At 39.5% G+C, this 14696-nt stretch overlaps 2 protein-coding genes and 1 non-coding gene across 3 annotated transcripts; all 3 read right to left on the bottom strand.

The window, feature by feature from the left end:
* Positions 1-2763: 2763 nt before the first annotated feature.
* LOC106347611 (two pore calcium channel protein 1) lies at positions 2764-7803 on the bottom strand. Its single transcript, XM_013787186.3, has 23 exons — positions 7520-7803; positions 7030-7173; positions 6827-6934; positions 6495-6590; positions 6246-6376; positions 6114-6174; positions 5869-6035; positions 5687-5792; positions 5508-5585; positions 5361-5422; positions 5192-5264; positions 5045-5110; positions 4813-4956; positions 4679-4736; positions 4471-4578; positions 4316-4379; positions 4066-4234; positions 3916-3980; positions 3735-3825; positions 3539-3625; positions 3377-3448; positions 3251-3288; positions 2764-3137 (listed from the first exon to the last, which is right to left on the bottom strand). The coding sequence occupies exons 1-23, from the start codon at positions 7643-7645 to the stop codon at positions 3041-3043; spliced, it is 2211 nt and encodes a 736-aa protein (XP_013642640.2). The 5' UTR covers positions 7646-7803; the 3' UTR covers positions 2764-3040.
* Positions 7804-8131: 328 nt separating this feature from the next.
* On the bottom strand, positions 8132-14385 carry LOC106347612 (callose synthase 12-like). Its single transcript, XM_048739266.1, has 5 exons — positions 12393-14385; positions 10212-12225; positions 8640-10102; positions 8495-8542; positions 8132-8407 (listed from the first exon to the last, which is right to left on the bottom strand). The coding sequence occupies exons 1-4, from the start codon at positions 14258-14260 to the stop codon at positions 8536-8538; spliced, it is 5352 nt and encodes a 1783-aa protein (XP_048595223.1). The 5' UTR covers positions 14261-14385; the 3' UTR covers positions 8132-8407; positions 8495-8535.
* On the bottom strand, positions 11049-11124 carry LOC125578811. Its single transcript, XR_007316894.1, has one exon. It is a non-coding gene; the product is annotated as a small nucleolar RNA J33 (small nucleolar RNA).
* Positions 14386-14696: the final 311 nt, after the last annotated feature.

Raw genomic sequence — 14696 nt, 5'->3', positions numbered from 1 at the left:
TAGAATTTTCATAATTTCAATTGATAAGATTCTTTTATTTTGATGTAAACTTACCATTTTAACTTCATGGAGTTCAGGCTGGTCCTCTAAAATAATTCCAATAGGGACAATTTCCATCTTTGCAAACACTTATTGTGCTTCCACATGTTATTATGAGCCAACATACATTTTTGTTGTCCCTCATTGTCCAGACGTAACCCCCTACACAAACATAGATTTTTGAATTTAAAGTGCATTTATTGGGAACAAAAACAAAAATATAAATACACACACTCACATCTCTATGAAGTCCATTATCTCTTATGAAGGTTTTTGGTATGCTGAAGTTTTTGAATGAGAATGATTTCTTTTTCCGGTAACGCTCTTGATATGGTTGGGTAAGTGTCAATAGGACAGATTACGACGCTGTGCTATAGGCCTGTCTTTGTTGTAGGCCGCTTGGGTAGTCTAGAGAACACTACATAGCCACATGTGTCTGAAAATAAACAAAACTTCTGTTTTTTGTTAATCTATCATTATGTAAATGAAATTCCAAGCATGTGTGCTAAAAAAAGTTACTTGTATGTTGATAAATTGGATCGTCAAAGAGATTCAAAGTTGTCTAATCTCTTGTAATTTCACTACCATCATTAAAAGGTTATACATAAATCAAAGGAAAAGTGAATCAATATTCGAATGAGAATTAACAGAGATTAACAAAATATTAAAAAGATTTGATATGGTTCTCAAATCTATAAAAATGATATGAAAGTAAATAACTGAATAAAAACAAAAGATGATTCTTGGTTAACCTTTCATGCATATATGTCTTTCCCCCATTTTCAGAACTAGATAGATCCATATAAACAATGACCATGAGTATCTTTCCACCCTAAAAAAATATCTCAAACTCAAGCGCTACGGTGTTCAAATCGCTAGACCCTAAGTAAAATAAACCATATCACAATCTCCAAAATATATCAGCTGCCACACTAAGAAAATATAGCAAATGTTCCACTACCAAAAGCCACAAAAGTGTATCCTTAAAGGGCTTCTATCAATTTGTCTTAGAATTGATATTCATCGAGAGAGGATAAGAAAAACTACCATATTGGCCAGAAAATATCATAATCACGCGTATCTGGAAGAGAGATCATGTAATATATATTGTTGTCATATTCTATGCCCCAAGAATTCTTGACCACAATGAAATCAACTCCACCTGGGGTTCCACCTTTTGCTACAGAAAGCAAATGATGTTCCTCACATAGTTCATCACGATTGTCAGACACATTGTAGATTTCCTACATAGATAAAAGAAGATGGCATATTCATTATTCCAACTTTTACAACTAAGATATGTATGAACTCTTATTTTGATGTCAACTTACCATCTTAACTCGATGGAGTTCTTTTCGATCCTCTAATTTTTTTTTTTTGAAAATACAAAGATACACACTCAAATGATAATACCGTTATCACATTTTCCAAGTTATTAATAAATTAAGCTCTAGGAAATTCATATTTTTATCAAATAATTTTTCATATTTTTTGATGACGCTTTGCTTTTTATAAAATAACCAATTGGTAAGTGATACTAATTTATTTGAGCAGCAAGTCAGTTATATAGAAATTTTCAGATACTTTTATCAAAAAAATAAGCAAAATATATTATAATTAAAAGACTAATATGAAGAAACTTATGCATGAACAATACACAAACACATAGCATATATAAAGTTAATCAAATACACTATATAACATAACATCAATAAATGGTCAAATGTTATACCCAGAGAAGAAATTTTTTTAAAGATCATGAAACCTACAAGAATTGCATGTTTAGGCAAAGTTTTAAATTTCTTCTTGCTTTTTAGCTGTATGAATAATAAGTTTCTTCCCACTATTATCGTAGAAATTTTATTTCCTCTTTGTTCTAATTATAGATGAAAAAAATCATTTCTGTGTTGCTTTGATTGTGGAGGAAAAATTTCAACTGGTAAGATTTTTCGTTTCATCTAAATCTATATTTACACATTGATATAATGTTTGTTATTGTTTATTACATTTCAAGGTTTAATGTTAACAAAATAGAATTATCATCGGTTTTCATCTAAATCTATATGGACTGATTCTTTTATAAAAAATACAAGAGACAATAGGAACTTACTTTTAGCATTTTTGAACATTTGCTTTGTTTAATTGTTTTTGCACAATTCTTATCAACGAGTCAAGGATACATGGAAGCAAAATGTAATCCTTCAATAGTAGTAGTGTACACTGGCGGAGCTAGGTGAGGAGTGGGTGGGGCAGCTGCATTATTATTTTTTGCTAATTTTGTACATAATTTTCGTGAAAATTTGAATTTGTACAGCTTTTCCAGGTTTTATCACTTGTTATTGGTTTATATATTTTGGTTTATTTAGAAATTAATGTAATATTTATAAATCCAAGCAAAATATGCAGATTTTTTTTTTAAAAAAATCGGATTATTATTTACAAATCTAGAAGTTTTTCTCGGATTTGAATCTTTGTATTTTTAACAAAAAAATTCAAACAAATTCATTCAAATCAATTAGAAAATTAAATTTATTAGTAAATCCGTACGATTGAATAACACTTGATTTGATATAGAATTTATCATTAAACGAATAACACATGATTTTAATACATATTTGAAAATTATAAAATCAATAACACTAGATTTAATTCGAATTTTCAAATCCATTAAAATACAACAATCAATAACGTTCGCTTAGTTCTTTTGGATGTTTACCAATAAAATATCAGTTAAATAAAATAAAACCGAAACCGAAGTCAATAAAAGTTTACAAAAGGGTCAAAGGAATCGATAGTCAATCATCATCATAGTCATTATTACAGACACAAACCCCATATAAACACAAACGTTACATTTTAAAATCTTCAACAAGCAACCAAAATGCAAGTTTAACTTCTAGATTCTCTTGATCTCTCTCTACATAGAATCAAGAACGCTTCCAAGAATCGTACAGAAACAAAATATATAAATAGAAGACAAAAGACCTTTTTAACGGGCTTTTTATGTATCAGTAGCAGTAGAACACTCCGGTTTGCTGAGTTCATCACCCAACATGTGATGAAGAAGTGTGTCAACTCTTTGACTCCGAGACTTCGACCTGTTAAACCATTTCACAACAACAAAACAAGCAGCAAATAAGCTTCAGATTTTTCTAAGTCTCTGCTGTTAAATTAATAAAACAAAAACAAGGTTTGGTATCTCTCTGCTTACCCTGCAGATCGACGCCTGTTTCTTCTTTCTTGAGAATCCTGCAACAACAAGGAGATCACAAGAATCAAAGGTCTACACCTTTATCCATATAACTCTAGGACAAACCGAAGAAGAAAATTAACTTACCTGTCCTTGACATTTCTCCTCTTCCTCAAGATCCAGTTCAGTAAAGAATGCCTCCAAGACAAAGGCAACAATCTGAAACAAACAATCATACATAATTAGTCAAAGACTAGTTGGTTTCTCTTACAACAATCACGACCAGTTTGGCGTGTCAGTGAATCTCACCAAATTCAATAGAAGCAAAACAGTGATGATGTAGAAACTGACGAAATACGTAATGCTCCACCACGTCCCGGTCAAATCTTTATAGCTCTGAACAAAACATCATTAAAGAGTAGCTTAAATAATAAGAGCACCAGTGCTTCTTGTTGGCAAAACTATTATGAGTCTACAAAATTGGGACTAAAAGAGTGAAATTTACCTCCATCCAGACTTGCCAGTTTCCCATCACTAACAGATTGAAGAGTGTGACCATTCCATTGGGATAGTCATTGAAATTAAACAGTAGATAGCTGAGATTCTCTAGTTAAGAAATCAATCATAATGTACCAAGTAAAGAGTGCATAAAGAGGTTTTTGGTAAAGCCAAAAGAAAAAGGATACTCATCCTCAGCCATCTCAGTTTTGAAGAGTTGTTTGTTCCCAGCATTCACAAGCCCACCAAAGACCTATCAACAAAACGAAACGAAGAAAGTTTTATTTCTCAAAGACAGGGAAACACAACATGAGAGTGGCTGTTCAGTGCTAGCCTACCTGTACACCAATAGAGCAGTAGATACACAGCACGCAGAAGATGGTCCCTAAATAAGGCATCAAACTCGGAATAAGAGTGATGAATGTCGCAATAAACGCTCGGTATCTCTGGACGTGCATAAGAAGCCTTATCAGTCTCAACATTCTTGCAAGGAGAAGGTATCGGATCCTATCAGTGACAGGCAGATAAACCAGTGTCAGGATTTTGTAAACCATTGTAACAATCATGTCATAGTTATTTATTCCTCACCATTCTCCGTTTGAGAAGAAAGTGTTCTCATCTGGAGTTATGAAGGTAGCTGTTTCCCCAATAACTGCAGATGAAAAAGATTATCAATTATAGTATAGTAATCAATCAATCAATTGGCAGCAAAAAAATCAAAATGCTGCTACAAAAGGTTTTACCTATGACCCATGTGACTATAAAATCAAAACGGTTTTGACCATCCCTCCAGTAATTCTCGAATCCATATGAATAGATCTTCAGAGCCATCTCCAACACATATATCCATCCTGTGTGAAAACATCAAAAGAAAATAAAAATAATTAACTAATGAAAAAGGATTAATAACAAGTGGAGAACTGGAGAGAAAGGTAATATTCAAGTTCTTACCAAAGACAAACTCTGCAACCTGCCAGGGCTTCTGAGCTGAGCTTTCTTCAATATCAAGCTGCATACAAAAAAGACATGTTATGGCTTGTGAAAAAACTTAGAAACTAGATGTACTTTATAAGGGCAAGATATACCGTTGTCTCAACAACGACAGCAATGAAGTTGAGAACGAGGATGAAAGAAATAGCGTATCCGAATCTTGGGCTTCGAACAAAGGCTCTGAGTTGTTGTGATAAGGCCGAATGGTAAACTTGGGGGAAGTTTTCAAAGAGAGATGGCTGCAGTAAAAAAACACATAGGATGGTTAGTGTAAATATATGGTAAAGATAAGTAAATGTCCAAAAGGAGAATGAAATAAAGACTTACAACTTCCTCCTTTTGGAATCTTAGAGCAATGGCTTGGCAGAGGTCAGCAAACTCATCCTTGTTGATCTGCACGACAGGAAACAAAAAGAAAACTGTTGTGAATGAAAATTTTAATGTGACTAGTAATTTTTAAGATTATATATATACCTTAAAGTCACGAGTATCATCAAGCTCATCAAAGATCAATCCGAATTCTTCTTTTGAAATCTTTGGCAACGTCCTGAATATAAGCACAAAGGAGTGAATATCAGATCTCACAAGTTGGTAAAATAAAAAGAAAGAGACTATGAAAAAGCATATAAATGACAAAAGATACCTGTAATTAGTCAGCTGTTCAAAGAGCTTAATGCATTGCTCCTTATCAATCTGCCCGGTTTTCTATTAAAAATAGAACACACATGCTCAGCCATGTGGTAACTAACAAGGAACTTCTCTGTATATCTTTATGCGTAGATGAACTTACGTCTTTGTCTATAAGACCAAATGCTTTCTCCAGCATTCTTCTCTTCATTTGATCCATTCCAGACACTTGCTTCGCGAGCTATTAAAAAAAACACATAAGATACAAACTAGTAAATTCGTTTTCAATTTTGAGATGAGAACAATACTTTCAATAAAAACACATCAAGTTATTCAATCAACCTGTTCTTTGAAACTGTCGTAAACAACGGCAAGAATCAAGTTCGTGACGAAGTAGACGCCAATTAGCACGTAGAGCACGAAGAACAACGAAGACCAGCGAGAAGACCTATACAAAAACAGAACAAATCAGTCGCCGATGCAACTCAATACAAGTAAAATGGACTTGTTCACCATATACTTACTTGTAAGCACGAATCCAGACATCAGGATTGTTGGATGTTGTGAACAAAATAAACATCTGGTAAAGAGTTGCACCGTAAGAAGTGAAGACCGTGAGTCCTTGCTGTGTGTCCTCAAACATGACAAAAGCGATCCAACTCGCAAAGAGAAGGAACAACATCCATAGAGCCTGTGGAGATATTCAAGAAGTCAAGCATAGAGTTACAATCAATACGAGTTCATTACTTTGATTGGGAAGGCCACTGACCAAGATGTTCAAGTATGTGCCAAGCATTCCAGACAAAAGGATGAGGCTGTCTCGAAGCTCCCTGTACAAATATTTAAATAAACATTATAGTAGAGAAGAGTTGATAGTAGAGAAGCATAAATCTATTAGTACCTTATGCTGAGGATGAATATGATGACTCTCACATAAGGGGCGATTCTAAAAGGAAGAAAATCGAAAGCCACTGGAGACAAGTACAGAATGTCAACAAGCACATCAACTATCAAAACTACCACGCAAGCAACCTGGAATCAAGAAGAAGAAGAAGAAGAAGACAGTTATTGTTTTAAAAAGAAGAAATCAATAGCTTACATTCTGCCAAATTTTGAACAAATAGAAGCAAGAGACAGTGAGGAGGCTTACCTTCACTAGGTTAAGGCGACTTGTCCAAAAGATCCTGGACCCTTCATAGGAGATTGGGAAAAAAGTATGTACAAGTAGTATAACCAGTGTAAGTACCTATATGGAGAAGTTTAAAATATAAGAATTTCAACCAATCACAACAATGGAAGATAAGACGAGAGTATGATAATAATAACAGCTGCTTAAACGAGTAACTATCAACTAGTCTTCACAAAGGTATATAATACATCTCAATTCTTGAACTTTCAAGTGGATTCATATGTATCTAGTGTGCCCATTTTCACTAAAATCTATGTATCTAGAGCGAAAATGAAAGGGAAACAAGTACTTGCCTCAAAGATAATGGATTCTGCATCAGTCAAGTAAGGTAACTCCCCGAGGTAATAGTAATCTCTGTCTTTGCAAGACGGCGTAGGCTTATTTTCACACCACAATGGTTGCTGCAGAAGAGAGGGGAGAAAGAGTGTTACAGTGTTTGATTTTTTTTCATTTTCTTTAAGGTTTTTTTTGGCAAGGTTTGATAAAAAGTGCTGACCTCAAAGAAGTTAATCAAAATGAGAGCGAAGTAGTTGAGTGACCAGATGAGATCCAAACGTGTGTAGATGAAGTAGTACTTCGCAGACTCTCCGAAGCTGGACTGGTCAAGTATTTGCTCAGGAAGGCCTATACCATCTTCAGCCTACATACATACACACGTACCAGATTCAATTAACAGAACTAAAAGGTTTCTAAAATCAGCAAAAGGACAAAGAAATAAAAATTCCAGTTCACAATTCGACCGAACAATTGTATTTTGGTAAGGATTATATAGAGAAAATTTAACTAATCAGGTGGAAACAAAAAAAAATCATTTTCTGATGAATAGAGAAGGTAATTATTCATAATAAACGATTTGACTTTTCAGACGTAAACCAACACACAGACAGAATCTCCCTCATGGAGTTATGCATCATGTCACAGTCGGACAAAAAGATCAGAAGAAGAAGAACGAATATAATTAGGGAATTAAGAGATAGATGGAGAACCAGATCAACGAGAGCAGCAGCTTTCTGAAAGGTGGTACCATGTGTGATGGCTTCTGATCTACGAACGATCCGATCCGTGCCACCACCACCACCTCGACTCTCTCTACCAATCAGAGGATCTTCCATTTTTTTGTTCCTTTCGTTTCTCTCTCCGACAGGCGTAACCAAACCAAACTAGTTATATGTCTTTTCTCTGAGTTATTATTGACTACGAATTTAATTTAGTGCTAAAGAGATCAAGACGAAGAAGATCATGGTGATGGCCCAGAAGTAGCTGGATTATTTAATTGAATTAAAATTTTTGAAATTTTCCCGTTAGATCAGTCGCAAATGATATAGATCTTGCCGACAAACACGATGGCTCCTTGACACGTGGCTTTTAAATGCTCTAAAGCTTTCTCAATTTGTATTTTTGTGTGTTTTTTTTTCCAGCGAAGTGGATCAAGATCTAAGTAGAATGGTCAAAACCGAGAGAGTGGTGTTGTGGTCCAAATAAAACTGATTAAAGAATAAAAGACAATACTGAAAACAAACAGAAGAAACAGATACATAGAGAAGTGGACAATGGATAAGCATCTGAAAACTGGTTTAAGACCAACGAAGAAGATGTGAAATATGAATGCAAATGACATTAGAAAAATCAAAGATTAAACATATACTAAAAAATGCTCTAAAGCTCTACAATGAGAGAAAGATATCAAATCTTGCACAAAAGCCTACTTCACAAAATGCTGTAACGTTTCAGACAATAACCACATAAGGAATCAGAATCAGAGTCGTCCCCATTTCCACACACTCTAACAAAGTACTGACAAATGTATATATATGTTTCTCCCACTAACCGATGAACTAATCAAATAGCTTCCTCAACCAAAGCTCTCCAAAAACCTGGTTTAAAATAAGAAGAAGACAAAACACGGGTGTCTGAGTTCTTATTCAGACAAGAAGCATAACTTATAAGAATACAAAACTAACCTCATCGCCGCAAACCAGCAACTTTTAAATTACCATATACCTCAAGACCTACACAAGTTATAAAAGCTTTGCATTAGTGTTGTTGTAATTTAAGATTCCAAACAAACAGAACATAAAAGATGTTTGGGTAAATAAGAAGCTTTACCTTCTTTTTTCAACTTCGACATCGCCTTTTGATTTCTTCCCAGTGACAATCTGCATGATACGAAGCCCTCTGCTAAAAGCTTCATTGAATAAGATCCTCGTTTGCATCGATTGAAACCCAGGCATCCACGACATGAACGCTACGGGAACCATGATGACTATCCCGAACAGTATGTCATACAACCGAGCAAGGGAGACAACCGCGTTCCAGATAAGCCCGATCTTCTGCAGCGCAGGCCTCAAAGCCTGTGCGATCAGCAAGATTCCCCAGCCGGTTGGGACGAACGCAAGAAGACTCGTGAAGATATCCACGAAGCTGAAATGCGTGAACTCGAGCAGAGCAACAATCACCAGTGTACCAAACACGATCAGGAGGAACTGAACGAGCCTGTACCGTATGTGGTTTCTCGCTGAGTACTTGTCACGGGCGTATTGGATTACTAGGAAGAACACAAACACTGCGAAGATGTATATCCATGAGAGTAAGTAGACGAGAATGCTGGTTGATCCGTTTGCGATTTTGAGCTGGTATACAATCCCGTACTGGAAGAAGAAAAACCGAAGGTCCAAGATTATCTCCACGATTCTTCCTGGTATACCGGTGGTTCTCAGGTGGTCCTGTTCCTCATACCACCATATCTCCCAGCTCTGTTCGGACTTCGTTGAGATTCTGCCTTGATACCAGATCCAGTTCATGAAGCCTTCGAAGTCATAGACCGTCTTAAGCCAGTCGAATCCTGACGGGTTGAACACAAAAGGGGCCAGTATCCATGATATCACGAGGAACCAGCTGGTGAGAGTCATGGCTATATAGATCAATGAGTCTTTGGCGATGGGACTGTGCGTAGCGTAGACTATGAGGATCAGCCCCAGCTCGATGGCCTTCACAAAGTGACTGCGTGCGTATAGGCGGTAGTTCTCAGTGAAACTCTTGTGCTCGACAACAAATCCACGCCCAGTGGCTCTGTACTTTGCTCCACCGTGGAGAATGGTTCGGCCAAAATAGTGAGCTCTGGTCCCCATTGAGAATGTGTAGAAGACAGATGAAAGCTGAATCTGCATCCGAATGAAATTCCATATCGCTAGAAGGAAACCCTCCTCGAGAGACCATTCCACAATCATTGGCAGAGCTGTGAAGAGACCAAGCTGAATGATGAATTGCTGGTTCAATATCACAGCAAGCGCTGCGTTGGTGTCTGTGCTGTCTGCTAGAGCGGACTTCTCAACACCGCTCAGAGCAAGATAAACCCGACCCCAGAGGAAAGCGTAGACAGTGAGAATGACCATCATCGTGTTGAAGAAAAACCCCACCGTTGTGTAGAAAAATGATAACATTCTGAAGAAATCGAGCCTATGACCCAGCCTGTACACATCTCGGCTAAGAACCTGCTCTCCATTCCCACTGGCTACCTTAGCCTCAAACATTGATATTTGATTCAATCCAACATCTCGACCCTTCCCAACCTGAATACATATGCACACACACGAAGGTTATAACAAAAAAAGTGGAATTATAGTATTGTTGTCGATGTATAAATTAGTTAGAATATCCAAATGATGAACATTTCCCTACCTGAATATACTCGTGGTGGGTGACGTTACCGCCCCGCAATGTGCAATTAAACCCGGCGAAGATGTCCTCACTGATATTTATAACTCTAGAAGCTTTGCTGATGCCACCTCGACTCAAGAACCAGAATCTGTCAAAAACATCAGGATGACCATAATGCATTCTGACCTTCAGCGGATTGGCGAGAACACGCTGACCAAGAGTGACGAAACTAGTCTCCTGAGCAGACATGAACCATGCCAGAGACGAGACAGATCCCGTGAAGATGTGCTCCCGGACACCAAGAATAGTTGGTTTTCTGATCCCATGATAATGCCTAAACTCCTGGAGCAAATTTCTCATCTTGAGAGCCTCCTCAAAATAATTATCCTGGTTCATATCTATGGTCTGAACAGCATCACCACGGGTAAAGATCATTGCATGATTCTGGTTCTCTGGCTTTCCCTCACCCAGCTTCACCGGACCAGGTAGCTTCACACGGAATATCTCCACTTCCCTCTCCAACGTATGATCGTATTTCACCAGAACGGAGTAATACTCAGTCTCTCCCCTGCCCGCATGTACCTCATCCACATATGCAATACGGAGGGCTTCGTTTTGCTTCATAAGATACAGAATTTCCTCTGCCTGAGGCTCCTTCTTCGCTTTTTGAGACCCATAGATCTGGCACGCCACGACATATGTGAATTTCATCAATGCAGTCCCATGCTCATGGCCTTTATACAGCATGCTCACAGAGCTAGTTGCTCTGCTTAGAGAAGATCCGTCATTTACATCGTCAACCCCATCCAATCGATTTCCCTGCGAACTCCTCATTGAACCAAGCTCCTGAGCATCCTCCCGAATGTCCATTTCAGACGCAGAGTCAAGAAAAGCAAGCATCTTAAGAGCCCTGTAATAGTACATCATTCCTCGAACTGTACGTGCCAAAGTCTGACCTCTGTAGGAAGCCCAAAGCCTGAGCTCTCTCAGCTTGGTTGTCCACAACTCAACATCTGTCTTTATACCTTCCCTACGCATCCGTTCCTTAAAATTTTTCCATTCGTCGGCATAAATCGTCTGCAGGTAATACAAGGTTGAAATTCCATCCTCAGTCTCATTTCGGAGCTGTTCTTTGCTGTATACAACTTCCTCGCTGTAGTATGGAGTCATAACACTGAACGCCAACATTTTCTCCACCTGAGGTGCATGAGGCAAGTTCATGAAGAGCGAATTGCTGAAGAAGGCAATCCGCCGTCTCGCCTCTAGATTCACAGGGACGCTGTGCATAGAGTCCCTAGAAGTGAGAATTGTGTGTAACCGCCTAACCTGCCGGAAGAAGTCTTCATTGCTTGCATCGGGAAGCCTAACAGCATTCTGAAACAGTAACTTTGAGGCTGGATCATGAGGAGTTAACCCCTCAGTAGATAGCTGTTCAGTCGTCTTCTTTTCTATGAAGAACTGTCGTGTTGCAATCTCATAAATAGATTGCAGACCATTCACCACTCGCCCAACATCCACTTTCTCATCATTCAACAGACCAACCAACTTCTGTAGTGTCTCATAAATCTTTGGCAAAAGGTCCACTTTGAAGGTCTTGGTGAACTGCTCACCCTGAATAGAGACATCAATCATCTGAAAGAAAATTGTAACAATTTTATGTTCTTCAGTGTCAATTTTGATGATTGAAAGCAACAGATGTTTGATGCTTTCATATGCCTCAACCACAGCACACCGCCTGTACTCATTCTTGCATATCTTGTGCCACAGCCATTTATCAGGTGCGTCAACCAGCTCTTTCGCCTGGCTCAGTGCAAGCAAAAGCTCATTGCACAACAGGAAACACGGCCAGCGGATAACTGTTACATTCCAGGAATTCTTTGGCAGCTCCAGCAGCTCTACTTCTCGATCAGAGACTATATCCTCCTCTCTGAAAGCTAAGATTATCTCATTCCAGATCAGCGCAAACTTGTTAGCCTCAACCTGATTGGACTCGAGTTTCTTAAACGGCCGCCCCAATCCATACCTCAGCTTCAATCTGCATAAAGTACACAAACTCAATGTTATTACAATGTGAAAAAGTCGAGTTCATTGCGGAGAATCTGCTTTAACAAAACTAAAATCCTATAGCTTGTACTGTAAAGACAAACTCTGTATAGTAAATTATATAGGAGGAATATCAGTAACATGCTTCAATAGACTTACCTATGAATGGCGTCCTTAAGCTTGTTACCAAATCCTCTAGCATTCAGGAGTTGTTCCTCAGGCATTAGGTTGAACTGAATAGCGCTAGCAAAGAACTGGAACCTCAGCCTAAGCTGTCCCATGTCCCTGATCTCCCCCAGATGATCAAACAGCCCAACAACAGCACCAACAATCGAAGAATAGATCGCGTACCAAATTTGGATATCCATCAGGTATATCAACACCACTGGCAGCCACAATAACAAGACAGAAAACCTATTGCTCTCGCCAAAGAACTGATGCCACTCATAATCAACCTCCTTCAAATTCCATAGCAGCTTCGAGGGTTTAATCATTGGCTTAACCTGCAGGAAGTAGCTGAACGTGAACTTCGTTGCAAGGACAAAGATCCAGAAAGTCGAGTACTTGATGTTGTCCACCAACCCCTCTCTCAAACCTCGACCCACAAAGCTTTTCCCCTGGAACCACCAAGTCAAAGCAAAGAATATCTTCCAATTGGTCTCTTCCAGAAAGTTCCTTATCCACGGGACTATAAACAGAGCCAAAGCCAGGATCTCAGGGACCAAGAAAGCCACCACAGCGTAAAGGAACTGATAGATCTTATCATTCGCGGCTCTGGACCACTGCCTATCTTGCTTCCTCTGCTTCCAGATGTTCGTGTAGAGAACAATAAACGCTACTATCCAAACCGTAGCAGCCACAACCTTCATCAACATTCTGAAAAACAGCCGTTTGGTCTCTCTAGAAATAAGCGACCGTTGCGAGCCAGCGTCCAACACAGCCTGCAACAACCTCATCCCACTCCACGTCAAGAACACAGTCAAAAGCCTCACCTGAACATCCGTCGACTTCAACGCATTCCAGAGCTGACTCGTCACCGACCCTCCACCCGGCTTCTCCTCCCAAGCAACTATAATAGCAGCTTGAAGAAACAAAGCAAGCATCACCCAAAGCCTATCAAAGCTCCTGTAGAGGTAAAAAAACGTCCTCCTCTCCACAAAACCAGTCTTCCCAACGCCGCTACCTCTGCTCTTCTTGAAGAAACTGCTCCCCAAATCAATCGGCCATTTCAATTTACTAAAACACCTATCCGTCCAGAAGTACTCATTAATATCATCATAGTTCCTCCACTTACAATGCGGCTCCGTCCCGTTCTTGCTCTCGTTAATCTCAGCTTTAATAGTCTCGTAGATAGGCTTAACGACGCCGTTTAGGAAACTATTCTCCCCCGTGATCTTAGGAGAATACGGCTGCCCCGTGCTCTCGTCGAGGCAATCCTCGAGGATCTTGTTAAGCTCCGAGGCCATATTGTGGAAGATGTAACAGATACACTCAGGCATAAACCTAAGATTGGCCGCCTCGCCCCACACGAGGAGGTAGAGGCCGACGTAGAGAAGCTCCCGCCGCGAATCGGGGCTCCGATCCGAGATCCAGATGTTGGACTTCCTCCCGAGGTAGGAGCACCAGCTGGAGTAGTTACCGAGGAGCTTGCGGCGGAAGCGGCGAACGACGGCGGGATCGAGGGAATCGATGTTGTCCGGCGGCGGGGTGAGGCGCATCTGGGCGTTGGCGAGGTGGAGGACGAGGTGCTCGCGCTGGTTGCGGACGTTGTCCTTCTGGAAGCCGAAGAAGAGGGCGAGCCAGTCGAGGAGGTCGTAGTGGGGGCGCCATTGGACGTAGGTGGGGCGGCGGAGGTCGCCGACGGTTTTGAGGGCGGCGGCGGCGGCGCGGACCTCGGGGTAGCGGAGGGAGGGGTGGTCGGCGAGGAGGTTGTTGACGGGGATGATGTTGTAGGGCTCGTCCTCGATTGCGCCCGCCGCCGGGGGCCGTCCGGGTTGAGAGGGGACGGTGCGGTGGCGGAGGCTCATAGTAGCATGTGTGGTGGTGGTGGATCTTGAGAGACTGATTCAAACGATAGGGAGAGAGAGAGAAGCGTTGCGATTTGTTTTTCTCTTTTAGAGACTGCGACAATGACAGACGGAGACGATTTGGGCTCTCCTTTCCGCGTTTTTGTTTCTCTTTTCTTTTTTTTTTAATTTAATTTAAATTATTTGAAGATCCATTACCATAAGGAAAAAACTAATGACAATGGTCAAATAAAGTTCTTATATGATTTGGTGCATTAAGATTTTGTTAAGACAGTTTTTTTTTCGGGTGAAAACCAAATTGGGAAATATATTCTTCTTTTTTTCCTTATTTTGTATGATTTTACTTGGTAAATACTAGATTTTTTGAAGATGCGTTGCTAAATGCTTAGGAAGTTTCTTTGTTTCTTCGACCTCTCTCGTTTCCTTATCATGTAAG

Source organism: Brassica napus, chromosome A9 (assembly GCF_020379485.1).
Source record: "Brassica napus cultivar Da-Ae chromosome A9, Da-Ae, whole genome shotgun sequence".
NCBI lineage: Eukaryota > Viridiplantae > Streptophyta > Magnoliopsida > Brassicales > Brassicaceae > Brassica > Brassica napus.
This window is presented reverse-complemented; position numbering and strand designations above follow the sequence as displayed.